Raw genomic sequence first — 13,636 nt, forward strand, 5'->3', positions numbered from 1 at the left:
CTCATAAATTTTAACATTTATAATAGAACATTTAAAAGACATCACTGGAACCGTGTTTTTTATCATTTGAAATCAAAAGTTTTAATTTAAATAAACTGTAGTAAATATATAAACACACACACACACACAAACACACACACACACACACACACACACACACTAATGACACTTAAAAACTTTATATATTATTATATACGGGGCATTCAATTTCCAGTATATTTTTATATTTTAATTAATATAAGGTTGTTATTTAACAATGAGGTTATAACTGATTCTTTCTTATTTTCCAGGATGACTGAAAGACTTATTGCAGTGTAAAAACTGCAAATTCCAGAGTTTACGTAAAGTTGTCCTTCTGTAACACTATTAGTTGCATCACCAAAGAATTTCCAACTGGCCTTGCATTTATACTGAGTAAGTTTATGCCTTTAAAGCTGCAGGTGCTTTAAGATCCCACCAATCTAAATCCCACCATAAAACTAATGCAGTCAGTCAAGAACTTTCAACATCGAGTTGTGATTTTTTTTTCCACTTCCTCTCTGCTGATCTGAGTTCTCGTCGATTGCTGCGCAAAACTTCTGACAGCCAGGGTGTGGGACAAGAAGTCTTCTTGGGTTTTGTAGTCAAGGGGCAGAGGAGGTCCAAAGATGAGAGGAAGGAGTCAGTCGCAAAGACCAAGGGTAGAGAGGAAAAGAAGGTGTTATGCGGCGAACGTAACGGAGGTGGAAGCCGGAGCACCGTTCGCTTGGTTTTAATGAATGAAGAGAATCGCACACAAAACACACAATCATACGAGCACAGCTGTCCTGTATAAGTCCCAAAGTGTTATATCCGTGGTATGCCCTGGAGGGGGGAGGTCCACAATGTCCAGGGACGAACACACGGAAGGAAATTGAGAATCCGGGGTGCACTTTGGGGAGAAAGCACAGCCGTGGAGAGAGTGCGGAGTGCGAGAGGAAGAGAAGGTGTAGGAACGCGTATAGCAGTGAAAACACATACGACCACGCACCAACAAACATCACATACCAACAATAACGGACAACGGGGGAGTGTGAGTGAGGGGTTTAAATAGGAGCTGGGGATGAGCACCAAACGAGTCTCAGGTGTGCAGAATTGAAGCCGGGAGCTTCAGGGAAAGCAGAGGTTTGACAGCCACCAAAGGGAAAGTGGCAGGTGGATTCCTGACAGAAGGCAGGGTCAGAAAGAAATGAAAAAGTACAGGAAGCTACAGAGGAGGGAGAGATGGAGCGCAGATAAGATTTTTCTCCCCATCCTATTCCCTCAGGCCAGACCATCGTAAAAATCATTTCACTGCATATCGTACCCTGTGTGTATGTGAGAAATAAAATTTTATTTTATTTTATTTTATAAGAGAGACATGTAAATAGTTTTTTGGTAGAATAGAAAGAGTGACTAAAAAGGAAACCAGGTGATGATCAGAAATTGGAAGTGGAGTGGCAGTCATTCCTGTAGCTGGGGTAGGGTGGGTGAAAACCAGGTCCAGGACATTTTCTTCCTTGTGTGTTGGAGGGCAGCTGTTAAATTTCAAGGAGAAGGTATTCAGAAAAGTCAGGAGGCAAGATGACTAAAGTTTGTCAGATGGGAGGTTGAAGTCACCAAAAACAGTCAGAGGGGTGCTGTCAGAAGGGAAAGTACTGAGAGTTTGTCTATCTCTTCTAGGAAGTCTCTAAGGGGACCAGGAGGGCGGTAGATGACAATGATGAAGAGGGTGATTGCAGAGGTAACTGAAACTGCATGGAATTCAAAGAAAGACATGGTTAGATGAAACAAAGGGAGAGGAGTGAAACACCAACTCCTTGACAACAGTAAACCCGTACCACCATCTTTACCAGTTTCTCTTGGTGAGTAAGAGAAAGCACAGGCAGAAGACGCTGGTGTAGCAGTGTTCTGTGGGGATATCCAGGTCTCAGTTAGTGCCAAAAAATTTAAGGCATAGTGTGAAGCCAAGGCTGTGATAAAGTCAGCTTTCCTTACAGCAGACTGGCAGTTCCAGAGCCCACCTACCAGCACTGTTTGAGATTAAGACAACAAAGGAGGATAGATGAGGTTACTGGCAATGTGACCTCTGTTTTGTGGATAGGAACATCTGTGTCTGTAAGAGGTGATTAAATAGATGGGTTTAAGACACATGACTGATCTCCCAATTTGAGATCAATGTATGAATTTTAAAAAGAATATTTGAAATGATAAATAAAGCGTTACTGGCCTTTGGGTTGGTTACCTACAACCGCTACATGTCTGTAGTGGAGCACCTTCAATATAAGTGGGTAAGTCCTCCCACAAATCACACCTCAAGTGAGACTGAAACTACCCTTGATAAATCACCTGATAGAACTAATAAGCACAGACCAACAATCTAGAATCAACTGAGTTAAGTAGGTATACAAAGTTATTATCCTACCTAAACAGAAGAGAGTAAATTCACGATAGAGCTAAAGCACACAAACATTATTATAAAAAAATTGAAAACTATAAAACAAACTTTAAAAAATAAATTGAAGAAATTTACAGACTTGAATTATACAGTTATGATATTGTTAATTCATTATTATATTATTATTTTTGTATTTAAAAATGTCATGATTATAGATGTCTGAGCAACAGGTCTGTTGTCATTCCTGTAATTCAGAGTTTTTGAGAACAGGGATGATGGTGGAGGTTTTGAAGCAGGAAGGCATGTGGCATATCTCCAGGTGGTTAAGGTGTTTAGCTGTATAGAGGACCCAGTCCCTGCTGTATTGGGGGAGGTGAAGTTGATGGGATGAAGCTGTGGTGTTGTGGTGGATGATATTAAAGCTGTATCATTGTATTTCAAAGCGACAGTAATCCTTATCCAGGCTGATGTCAACACAACAGGTTTAGAGAGCTTTAATTTTTGCTTGTATGCAGGAGTTAGATGGACCATGACATGGTCAAAAATCTGAATAAATTGATTGGTTTGTGACAGCTGATCAGGGTGGTTGCATTGAGTTTGTTTGATTCAGAGCAGCTAGTGTAGCAGTGTTCTGTAGGGATATCCAGGTCTGAGTAAGTGCCAGACAGTCAAAGGCGTAGTTTGTGATCAGTATGATTCATTTGTGGAGCAGCTAAAGCAGAGTGATACTCTCTTGAGGGTAAATGGTATAAAGAGTAAGTGTGCATTGAGTAAACACTTAAGATTCTTTCATCCTGTGACTGGATTTCCCCAGACATTTTACATGATTGTAAAAAAACTCTTTGAAGGGGTAAAACCTGTGGAATTATCTTTGTGCCTCACTCGAATTTGTTGAAAGAAATTGTTGAAATTGTTTAGTCAAACAGTCTCTCTGGGGATACTCTGTGTTACTTGGCATTTAATCAGGCTGACCACAACTTGCTTCTTACTTATACTTTTCCAGACTTTACATTAAAGCCAAAGCATCACTTTATCGAGCACTACCCAGAGCTAACAAGTTGTTTTGCACAGCTTCCTGTGACGTAGCTTCCTGTGTTTGACTTGTTTGCCGCGAGTTACGTGTTTGTATCTCTCTCGGCGTCTTTCAAACAAACTTTGCTATCTATCCATCCGTTTTTCCTCTTTTAATAATCCTTAATTGTTTTTGTCTTCCTGACTTGTGCCTGTAGTTAGTTAACTCGACTATAACTAGTGTTGTTTATATTTATTTTCTCTCACTCACATCTCTGTATAATAAATCTGTTCGTGACGATAAGCACTATGCCGGTTGTTTGTCTGCATTCGAGCACAGGTGAGGACTCGTTCGAGTTGCAAACGGTGGCGTTGGAGATGGAGGCATTGGAGAAACAGATTCGCGAGCTGCATGTAAAGCATGACCGGCTGCGAGAGCGGAAAGCGGCGCTGGAAACATCCCGGGCGGACGCGCACTCATCCCAGGTAAACTCCCGGGTTGAACCTAACGCTCCCAGCACATCAACTCCGCGTGCTTCTATGCCCAGGCCCAGCGCACCTACAACTCCGGCACCGGTGCAACATGGACCCTGGATGCGGCCGCGGCGGAAGAGACAAGCCAAGCCCCGATCGAGGACGTCTCCACCTCCACCACCGGCCTTCGAGATCTCGACCGAGAACCGCTTCGTCCCCCTCCGCGAGACGGAACGCGACACTGTTATTCTCGGAGATTCCATCGTCCGGCATGTCCGCGCTACCCGAGCTAAAGGTAAGGTGCACACTCGCTGTTTTCCTGGTGCTCGTGTTCTGGATGTCGCTGCGCAGGTACCCGCGAACCTGAACGAGAACTTCGGAGCGGTTGTTCACCATGCCGGATCGAACGACACCAGGCTGCGGCAAACGGTGATCTTAAAGAGGGACTTCAGGATCCTGGTGGAGACGGTACGCAGCACATCACCCACAACGAGGATTATAGTGTCAGGACCTCTTCCCACTTACCAGCGAGGGGCTGAGAAGTTTAGTAGACTTTTAGCTCTAAATGAATGGTTTCAGTCATGGTGTCGAGAACATAAACTTCTCTTTGTTAATAACTGGAACTGTTTCTGGGAGCATCCTAGGTTCTTCCGCCCTGATGGTCTGCACCCCAGCAGAGTTGGAGCAGCAGTGCTATCAGATAACATCTCTAGGATACTACACACCATCTGACTGGTAAGACATCAAGAAATCTTTAACTATAAGAACACGCATACTACAGACCAAATAGTTACAAGTTCACACACAGCCCAGTTGATAGAAACCATATCTATTCCTCGGGTAGTAAAACCAAGAATTACATACACAAGATCCAGAAATAATCTTATTGCAGTTAAAACTGAAAAATGCCAGATAAACAAACACAACAAAGTTCTAAAGTTCGGTCTTTTAAACATTAGATCACTTGCATCCAAAGCACTGATTGTAAATGAGATGATCACAGATAATAATCTCGATGCACTCTGTCTCACTGAGACCTGGATTAAACCAGGTGATTATATGGGTCTAAACGAGTCGACACCGTCAGGATATGTTTATAAGCATGAGCCCCGTCAGACTGGTCGTGGGGGGGGTGTAGGAACCATTTATAGTGCTTCTCTTAATGTTAGTCAGAGATTAGGATTCAGCTTTAAATCATTTGAAGTGCTTGTTCTTAAAATTGCACTTTCAGACATGCACAGAAAACTCGCTCTGGTCACCGTGTACAGACCCCCAGGGCCCTACGCTGATTTTCTTCATGAGGTTGCTTGTTTTCTCTCAGACCTCTTGATCAGCTTTGATAAAGTGCTGCTTGTAGGAGATTTTGATATTCATGTAGATGATGAAAACGATGCCCTAGGATTATCATTTGTCGATTTACTAAACTCTTTTGGAGTTAAACAAAACGTCACCAGACCAACCCACCGTTTTAACCACACACTAGACTTAATAATATCCCACGGAGCAGACGTCACTGATATAGATATTTTACCCCAGAGTGATGACATCACAGACCATTATCCCCTACTGTACACACTACCGGTAGAGCAGATTAACCGTGTTTCACCACGGTATCGACTTGGTAGGACTATTATTCCAACCACTAAGGACAGATTCATAAATAACCTGCCTGATTTATCTCAGTTTCACATTAAACCCATAACTGCTGATCATCTTGATGAGATGGCGAACAACATAGACCTTATCCTCACTAGCACTTTAGACACTGTTGCCCCCATCCGGTTAAAAAAGGTTCGAGAACAAGCACCTGCACCTTGGTATAAAAGTCATACTCATGCCCTAAAGAGAACAACACGTAATCTGGAGAGAAAATGGAGGAAAACTAAATTGGAGGTTTTTAGAATTGCGTATAAAGACAGTATGCTTAGCTACAGACAGGCGCTAAAAGCTGCTAGAGCTAAACACCTGAGCAAACTCATAGAAAATAACAAAAACAACCCCAGGTTCCTTTTCAGTACAGTCGCTAAATTAACAACAAATCAGGGATCTGAAAAATGTGTTCCATCACAGTTTAGTAGTGAAGACTTTATGAATTTCTTCACTAAAAAAATAGATAACATTAGAAAAACAATTGTGGCAGTTCAACCTCTGACAGCATCTCCTGACACAATCGTACTTACAACCCCACAACTACACTGTTTTACATGTATAGGACAGGAAGAGCTGTATGATGCTATTATGAAAGCTAAATCAACAACATGTCAGTTAGATCCAATTCCCACTAAACTACTGAAGGAAGTGTTATATACAGCTGGTGAGCCTCTTCTCAATATTATTAACTCCTCACTATCGTTAGGTCATGTCCCTAAATCCCTCAAGTTAGCAGTTATTAAGCCCCTCATTAAAAAACCTAATCTGGATCCAAGCACGCTATCGAATTACAGACCAATTTCAAATCTCCCATTTATGTCTAAGATTTTAGAAAAGATTGTCGCTGCCCAGCTATGTAACCACTTGCAGGAGAACAATATCTTTGAAGAGTTTCAGTCAGGTTTTAGGCCCCATCATAGCACAGAAACTGCTCTAGTTAAAATCACTAATGACCTGTTTTTAGCTTCAGACCAAGGCTACATCTCCCTATTAGTTTTACTAGATCTTAGTGCTGCATTCGACACTATAGATCATGATCTTCTCCTCGATCGCTTACAGAATTACATCGGTATTCAGGGACAGGCATTAAGCTGGTTTAAATCCTACCTGTCCAATCGTTACCATTTTGTAGATTTAAATGGAGAGCTATCCAGGATAATGCTAGTAAATTATGGCGTGCCACAAGGGTCAGTTCTGGGACCCCTGCTTTTTACAATATACATGCTTCCATTAGGAAATATTATTAGAAGGCATGGAATTAGCTTCCATTGTTATGCTGATGATACCCAGCTATATATTTCATCCAAACCAGGCGATACAGCTCAATTAGCTCGCATAACTGAGTGTGTTGAAGAAATAAGAGATTGGATGACCCATAACTTTCTGCTATTAAATTCTGATAAAACGGAGATTTTGCTCATCGGCCCAAAAAATAGTACACAGAAGCTCCAGCATCTCAGCCTGCATTTAGACGGTTGTTCTGTAACTACTAGTTCAACGGTAAAAGACCTGGGAGTTATTTTAGACAGCAACTTATCTTTCAAAAATCACATCAATCAAGTTACAAAAACAGCCTTCTTTCACCTTAGAAATATTTCTAAGCTAAGAAATATGTTATCTATATCTGATGCAGAGAAGCTCGTCCATGCGTTTATGACCTCTAGAATAGACTACTGTAATGCATTACTAGGTGAATGTCCTGCATCATTAATAAACAAGCTTCAGTTAGTTCAGAATGCCACAGCAAGAGTTCTTACTAGGTCAAGAAAATACGATCATATAACCCCAATCTTATCGTCCCTACATTGGCTTCCTATTAAGTTTCGAATAGACTACAAACTACTGCTACTCACTTATAAAGCACTAAATGGTTTGGCTCCCATGTATCTATCCAGTCTTTTAACACGCTACAATCCGTCACGCTCCCTGAGATCTCAAAACTCTGGGCTTCTAGTAGTTCCTAGAATAGCAAAGTCCACTAAAGGCGGTAGAGCATTTTCACATTTAGCTCCTAAACTCTGGAATAGTCTTCCTGACAGTGTTCGGGGTTCAGATACACTCTCCCAGTTTAAGTGTAGATTAAAAACATATCTTTTTAGCAAAGGCTACACATAACACACATCACACACATCACATCATAACCTTGTGCTCCAGAACATCTGATCACATGCACATTATCAACTTGTGCTGTTAATATCATGAACAGCAGCTACGCTAATTCCTCTCCACTGCTTCTCTTTCTCTCCCCATCCCGAGGCATCCTGAGGTTTGGCCAGCTCCAGTCACGTCCCACCTCGTGAAGATTATGGACCTATGGATGATCATGGAGAAGTAGATGCCGAGTGTTTAAAGGCCCTGGCATGGAGAAGCTGATGCTGGATCTATGATGATCACAAATTGTTCTGTATTATTGAAAGATTTATGACCAAACTCTTGATGTCACCCATATGAGGATGGGTTCCCCTTTGAGTCTGGTTCCTCTCAAGGTTTCTTCCTCATATCATCTAAGGGAGTTTTTCCCTGCCACTGTCGCCACGGCTTGCTCATCAGGGACAAACGCACACCATTCACCTTCACTGTTGTTTTCTGTAAAGCTGCTTTGAGACAATGTCTGTTGTGAAAAGCGCTATACAAATAAACTTGACTTGACTTGACTTGACCTTCGATGACTTTGTGGACTATGCGATTTGAGTCTAAGGACTCTTTCTTTTAGAAGCTTGTGAGTGATGCCCAAAACATGAAAAATGTGCTTCTTATGCTTTACATGAAATATCAGCAAATGACTGCCTTGATATTTGGATGCATGGATGCATAAAGCCTTTTTAAAAACAGACTTGCACATTGCAAAAGTGGTTGTGGTTAGCATATGATTGTTGGATGCAACACTGAGATGTGCTGTACACGTCTACACTGCAAATACACTGATATAGTTGTCCTGGATTCTGCTGCCTTAAATGACTATTAAACATACAGTTTTGGAGAGAAAGTGTTTTGTGACTTTGAAGACCTATTTGGAGCATTAAACGTACCCTATAGTGGTGTAGTACTACATTTATAAGTTCATTTGTTTATTGTTTGTATTAAATAATTAAAACTGGCTTCTGCTCGACTTACAGGCTTTACTACTGCGAGTTGTCATTTTCTCCACTAAATCCCAGCAAGTCCAGCTTCCTGAAGTGCCCGAATCAGTGCAACCTGTCTGATTTCAGAACTCCCTAGTGAAAGAGCAGTCTTGCATATTCAGTGGTTCAAGTCATCGATTAATGAAACAAACAGCCTTTTATCTGTTTTATCACTTGATACTAGTCTCAACTCCTCTAAAGAATCCTCTCCCCCTCGTTTCTGTTCAGAGCTATTTATGCACTACCTCAGAATAGCCCTTGCCATTCCACATAACAACTCTGTCATTTATTATTGAGCTGAAGCTACGCTGAGGAAATAAAGCATATGAAAAAAATTGAAATTGACATTGATGTGGCTAGAGACATTCTAGAGAGATTCCTAGCAAAATTGTGCAGGCTGTTTTTGAGATAACGGCATATCCTGACAATCAGGAAATTAAATCAATTGCTTTTGCACTGATCTCCAAGTATCCCTGCCTTAAGGAGCCTGGCAAATAAAAGGGTTATGAGGGAAGGTTGATCAGCATAAAGAACAAACAATTATAGCGCAAAGTTGCAGGAGGCAGGTTGTAATAAAGTTACTGTAAACAGTGAGCAAAAAGATGCAAGTGTTTGGAGTTTCACCCTGAAGAAGGCAACGTGTGGAGAAGTCGATCATGTCCCAGATCAATATTGTGGTTGTTTCTTTAGTAGATTTAAAGTGTGAAATTCAGTGCCATTTTCATTTTCATTTAAACATATTGTGTGCTTTCAATTGAAATAAACTGGTAAAGCAATGATTGTGTTTGTCATTTATAATATACATAATAGTTTTAAAAAGGACATTGTGGTGACGTGTGATCATTAATTTTGCTAATAAAATTTTTTCATCTATTTGTTGCTTCAGTTGCTGTAACAAGCATCACTTTGTTAGCAAAATAAGACAACCATCCTTGTATGAACAAACAAATATAAGTTAGCTAAATAAAGTACTGTCACTTAGGAGAACTATAGACTATAGTTGAGACAACTGAAAAGTCTTACTGCATCAAGTTGTCTTGTTTTTTCACGTTGTCTCAACAGTTTATTTTTTACACTGTGTTTATTGCTTATTATCACATTAAATTCCCTCCACACATGGCATAGGCTGTGAGCTTTAATCAGCTTATGTAAGGTGCAACACAAAGCATTGTGAGGTTCCAGATGATTCCTATCTAATACATCATTACTGTACAGTTAAAATCACCCACCACAAAGAGGGAATCATCTAAACTGCAATTTTCTAAGAAACCATTAACATTGGTGAGAAAAGGAACTCTTTCAACACCTTTAACAGGAGCACATAAATAAAGAAAAATCTAATTCCAAATTTTATCTGTAAGCCACATTTTTCCATTTATTAGAGCTCACAGCCTCACCACCAGAATCTTGCTGTGTGCTGTAGTCAGTCATCATTTTAACGGTGTTCTTGTTCTACCATTTTATCATTTTCTCGTAAGGAGTTTTGATCAAGGGCTCATCATTCTCAAATTCAGTATTAATTTGTTCCTCATTTAACAGATTCTGTTGGTGACGTAATATTGGTTTCTGCATCACTTTCCTCGTTTTCTTCCATTCTTTTAGCACTTCCTGAAGCATCGTCACAGTTTTTTTCACTCTCATCTCCTCCCACATTACTACTACTACTAATATTCGTATCATCTGTACATTTAACATTAACAGGTGCAGTCTGCTCTGCATCAGTGCAGTTTCTGTTCTCATCCTGGTCCTGATCTGCTTGCAAGGTATATTTTTGTCACCTAAAGCAAGCAACATGCTTAAGCAATGTCAACTTACAACCAAGTGGTATCTCAGGGATGGTGTTAGCTAGAGGCAGAGCAGGAAATTTCCTAGGGCCTCAGGTTTGGAGGTGGGGTGGGTGGATTCACAAGTTTGCAGCATAAGACTAAGCTCTTTTTCCACTGGATATAAAAGTAGAACCAGTTAATATGACCATTTAAATGTGGGTCCCCACCATCTGAATGCATGAAGAGACTGTGTACAATGATGAACAAAATCCCCCTAAGAAACAATTTTTGCGTACTGACCTGTGTGCCCCGAAATGAACGAAGGTCTCGGAGGTTGCTAAGAGAGAAGCTAAACAGGCACGCAACAAAAGTGCAGCTTGTAATGCAGCATTTGAGATGTCATCGTGTATTTTTTACAATAATGTATCATCAAAATAAACGGAGTCTTATTCTGCCTATTCGTGTGAGCACCATTTAAAGATGGATCATTATTTGCAGACTTCAAAACAGCCCGAGAGCCGTGCCGACTTTAGAAATACTAAAAGAAAAGGAAACGTTTGTAAATAAAAACAGCAATTACAGATTTTTCTATTTTTTTTTTGAAAGTACATCAACTGTCTGTATATCTTATTAATTCTGATGTTTACATTAGAATAATAGCCTACTTCATATTTAATCTTTCGAATTTCTAAGAAATTATTCTGTTGAATTTACTAAATAAAGAGGATTTAAGCATACAAATACAACTGAACAAGTTAACTATTCCTTCTGCTTAGTAGTTTGTCTCGTTCACTTCTGATGGTGATTTGATTTTGTATAAATAAAAAGGTTATAATTTATATTTGATTCAAGTGCTTTTTATTTATTATGAAAGTGGAGGGAAGGAGACCTGGGGGCCTCCAATATAAATTTTGCGTAGGGCCTCCAAATCTCTAGAACCGGCCTGTGGTATCTTTTTCATTTGTGACATTATTTAACCATATCTAGACAATTCTACAATCAGCATCTTTAATAAAAAGGTGGGATATTTGACATAATGATCTTGCTGGCAGGTTGTGTTAAAGACAAAATGGAGGTAAAAGAGTTTTAAATTACATCTTCACTTGGTATCACACTATACACTATATCTAGGGAAGAAGATTACCAATGTGGACACCATTCTGTCATACGCAACAATTTCACAAACAGACTGCACACAATCCTCAACCGAGCTCTCCACTTCAGGCGTGAGTTTAACCCCATACCTGCGGGAAAGTTACTCTGAACTGTGAGTCGACCAGCAGATGCCAACTGACGCAGTTTCCTCGCTCTATGGACTAAAATATACCCGAAGTAAATCACTTAACCCCAAACATTTATAATAAAAAGTAAAATATATAAAATAAAGTTTATAGAAAAGTGTGAAAAAGGATAAATTAAGCTCAATCTCAAGAGCGTTCTCACTCACACACACAATCCACTCACTCACTCACTCACTCACTCACTCACTCACTCACTCACTCACTCACTCACTCACTCACTCCCAGCATGCACTCAGAGAGAGAGAGAGAGAGAGAGAGAGAGAGAGAGAGAGAGAGAGAGAGAAAATTGGGTTAAAACAAAAATCTTCTTTTTCTTCCTTTGCTTCTTCTTCTTCTTATTATTATTATTATTATTGGTATTATTAAAGTTAAGATTAGAAAGAATATTTAAAAAATATGTAAAAATATTTCAACCAGAAAAAGGACAAGGCCTCACCTTAACAATGTAATAACGAGCTTACAATTAGAAATCCATAAAAATCATTAATATATTAATGAAACATAAACAGGAGCCCATTTATACACGATATGTAACGAATTCACGATTTTCCCCAATAAAACACTTTCACGCTCCAGAGCTTCATTTGGGAAAAAGGAGGAGAGTTTGAAATAAAGATCCTTAAAGAGAGAAACACTGCAGGACACATATTTACTTCACTCCAACATGGGGTGTGTTCCATCTAATCCTGGATCATCTAACGGTTCACTTCCAGAAAATCAAGTCCTACAGTAAACTGTAGAAGATCCAACTTCAGGAAAAATCACCTGAACTGTTCTTCATCCAGTGTAGATTCATAACATTCACATCTTCTAGATTTGAATATATTTAGACATACTTACTGTGTTTTTCTCCGGGAAATCTTTTACTGCATTTCTTCATTAAATGGCTTTTTTACTTTCATTTTGACTTCTTTATTCCAAAGAGCAGGAATTTAGGCGGTAGAATCAGGACACCCACCCACACACACACACACATACACACACGCGCACACACACACACATACACACACGCGCACACACACAGCGGATCAGAAAAAAATCGGCAGCTGTCACTAGGTGTCAGGTTCCGTCTACCCTCCGCCTGACAGTAACTGGCTCCCGGCTTGACAGATTCTTCCTCCTGCCAGCTGCCGATTTATTTCTGAACACCTACTGGATTCTTATCTGCCGCGGACTTTCCCCTCGGCCCGATTCTGTTAGCTGTTTTCGGGCCAGATACCAAAATTTTCCCTGCCCGGAGCAGCAGCTGATCATTTACCGACACTGCCGCAGTCAAACCCGAATCGGCCTGGGTGATTTAATCTTGATATGTTCAGAAATGTTTACCTTTGTTCATGTTCCTTTAATAAACTTTATAACCACTCGAAATGATATGACAGTAAATGTAAGCGATAAATTAATAACCCATGTGACTTATCTATATATATATATATATATATATATATATCAGGGATTCACCAGCCTCGCCTTTCCTCAATACCCCACCCGCACGAAATGAGTCTCCATGGCGCTCATCAGCCCAGGGCCTACTTAAGGCTCCTCTCCTTTCAATCCGTGTCCATTCTCACAGATAATGCTGCCAAAACACCTAAGGACTCTTCTTAACCCAGGGCCTTTACGTTCTCGTGAACCCTGTGGATCTTACCTCCTGAAATTATGCCAAGGCGCGGATAATATCTCGCATTACAGCCTCTTCCGCACCTTAGCGGCCACTAGCGGCTGAAACGAGATGCTTTCCTGGGAATATATCGGTTAGGATTAAATCAGGATGTACAGCAAGCCATGGCTATTTACGATGACACTTTTGGCCTGGAGGCTTTTATTCAGCGCTCTATCCATATCTCACAATGCATCACTGCCTGTCGGTCTCCGGAACCTGATCAGACCAGCGCTTCAACCAAAACATCAGCCCTAGAA

The 13,636-nt window shown here is 40.4% G+C and overlaps 2 protein-coding genes across 2 annotated transcripts in view; one reads left to right on the top strand and one right to left on the bottom strand.

Annotated features, from left to right (window-relative positions):
• Window positions 1-4,640, top strand: part of LOC310730343 (uncharacterized protein) — a 44,712-nt gene extending 40,072 nt beyond the window's left edge. Inside the window, exons 2-3 of the mRNA XM_083549257.1 lie at window positions 3,747-4,348; window positions 4,525-4,640. Of these exons, the coding sequence (XP_083405383.1) occupies window positions 3,747-4,348; window positions 4,525-4,539 (617 nt within the window). The 3' untranslated portion in view covers window positions 4,540-4,640. The remainder of the gene's footprint in view (window positions 1-3,746; window positions 4,349-4,524) is intronic.
• The window catches only part of LOC310727127 (uncharacterized protein), a 564,745-nt gene that overhangs the window by 192,003 nt on the left and 359,106 nt on the right, over window positions 1-13,636 (bottom strand). The gene's annotated exons all lie outside the window — the stretch shown is intronic.

Source organism: Silurus aristotelis, assembly GCF_946808225.1.
Source record: "Silurus aristotelis genome assembly, chromosome: 1".
NCBI lineage: Eukaryota > Metazoa > Chordata > Actinopteri > Siluriformes > Siluridae > Silurus > Silurus aristotelis.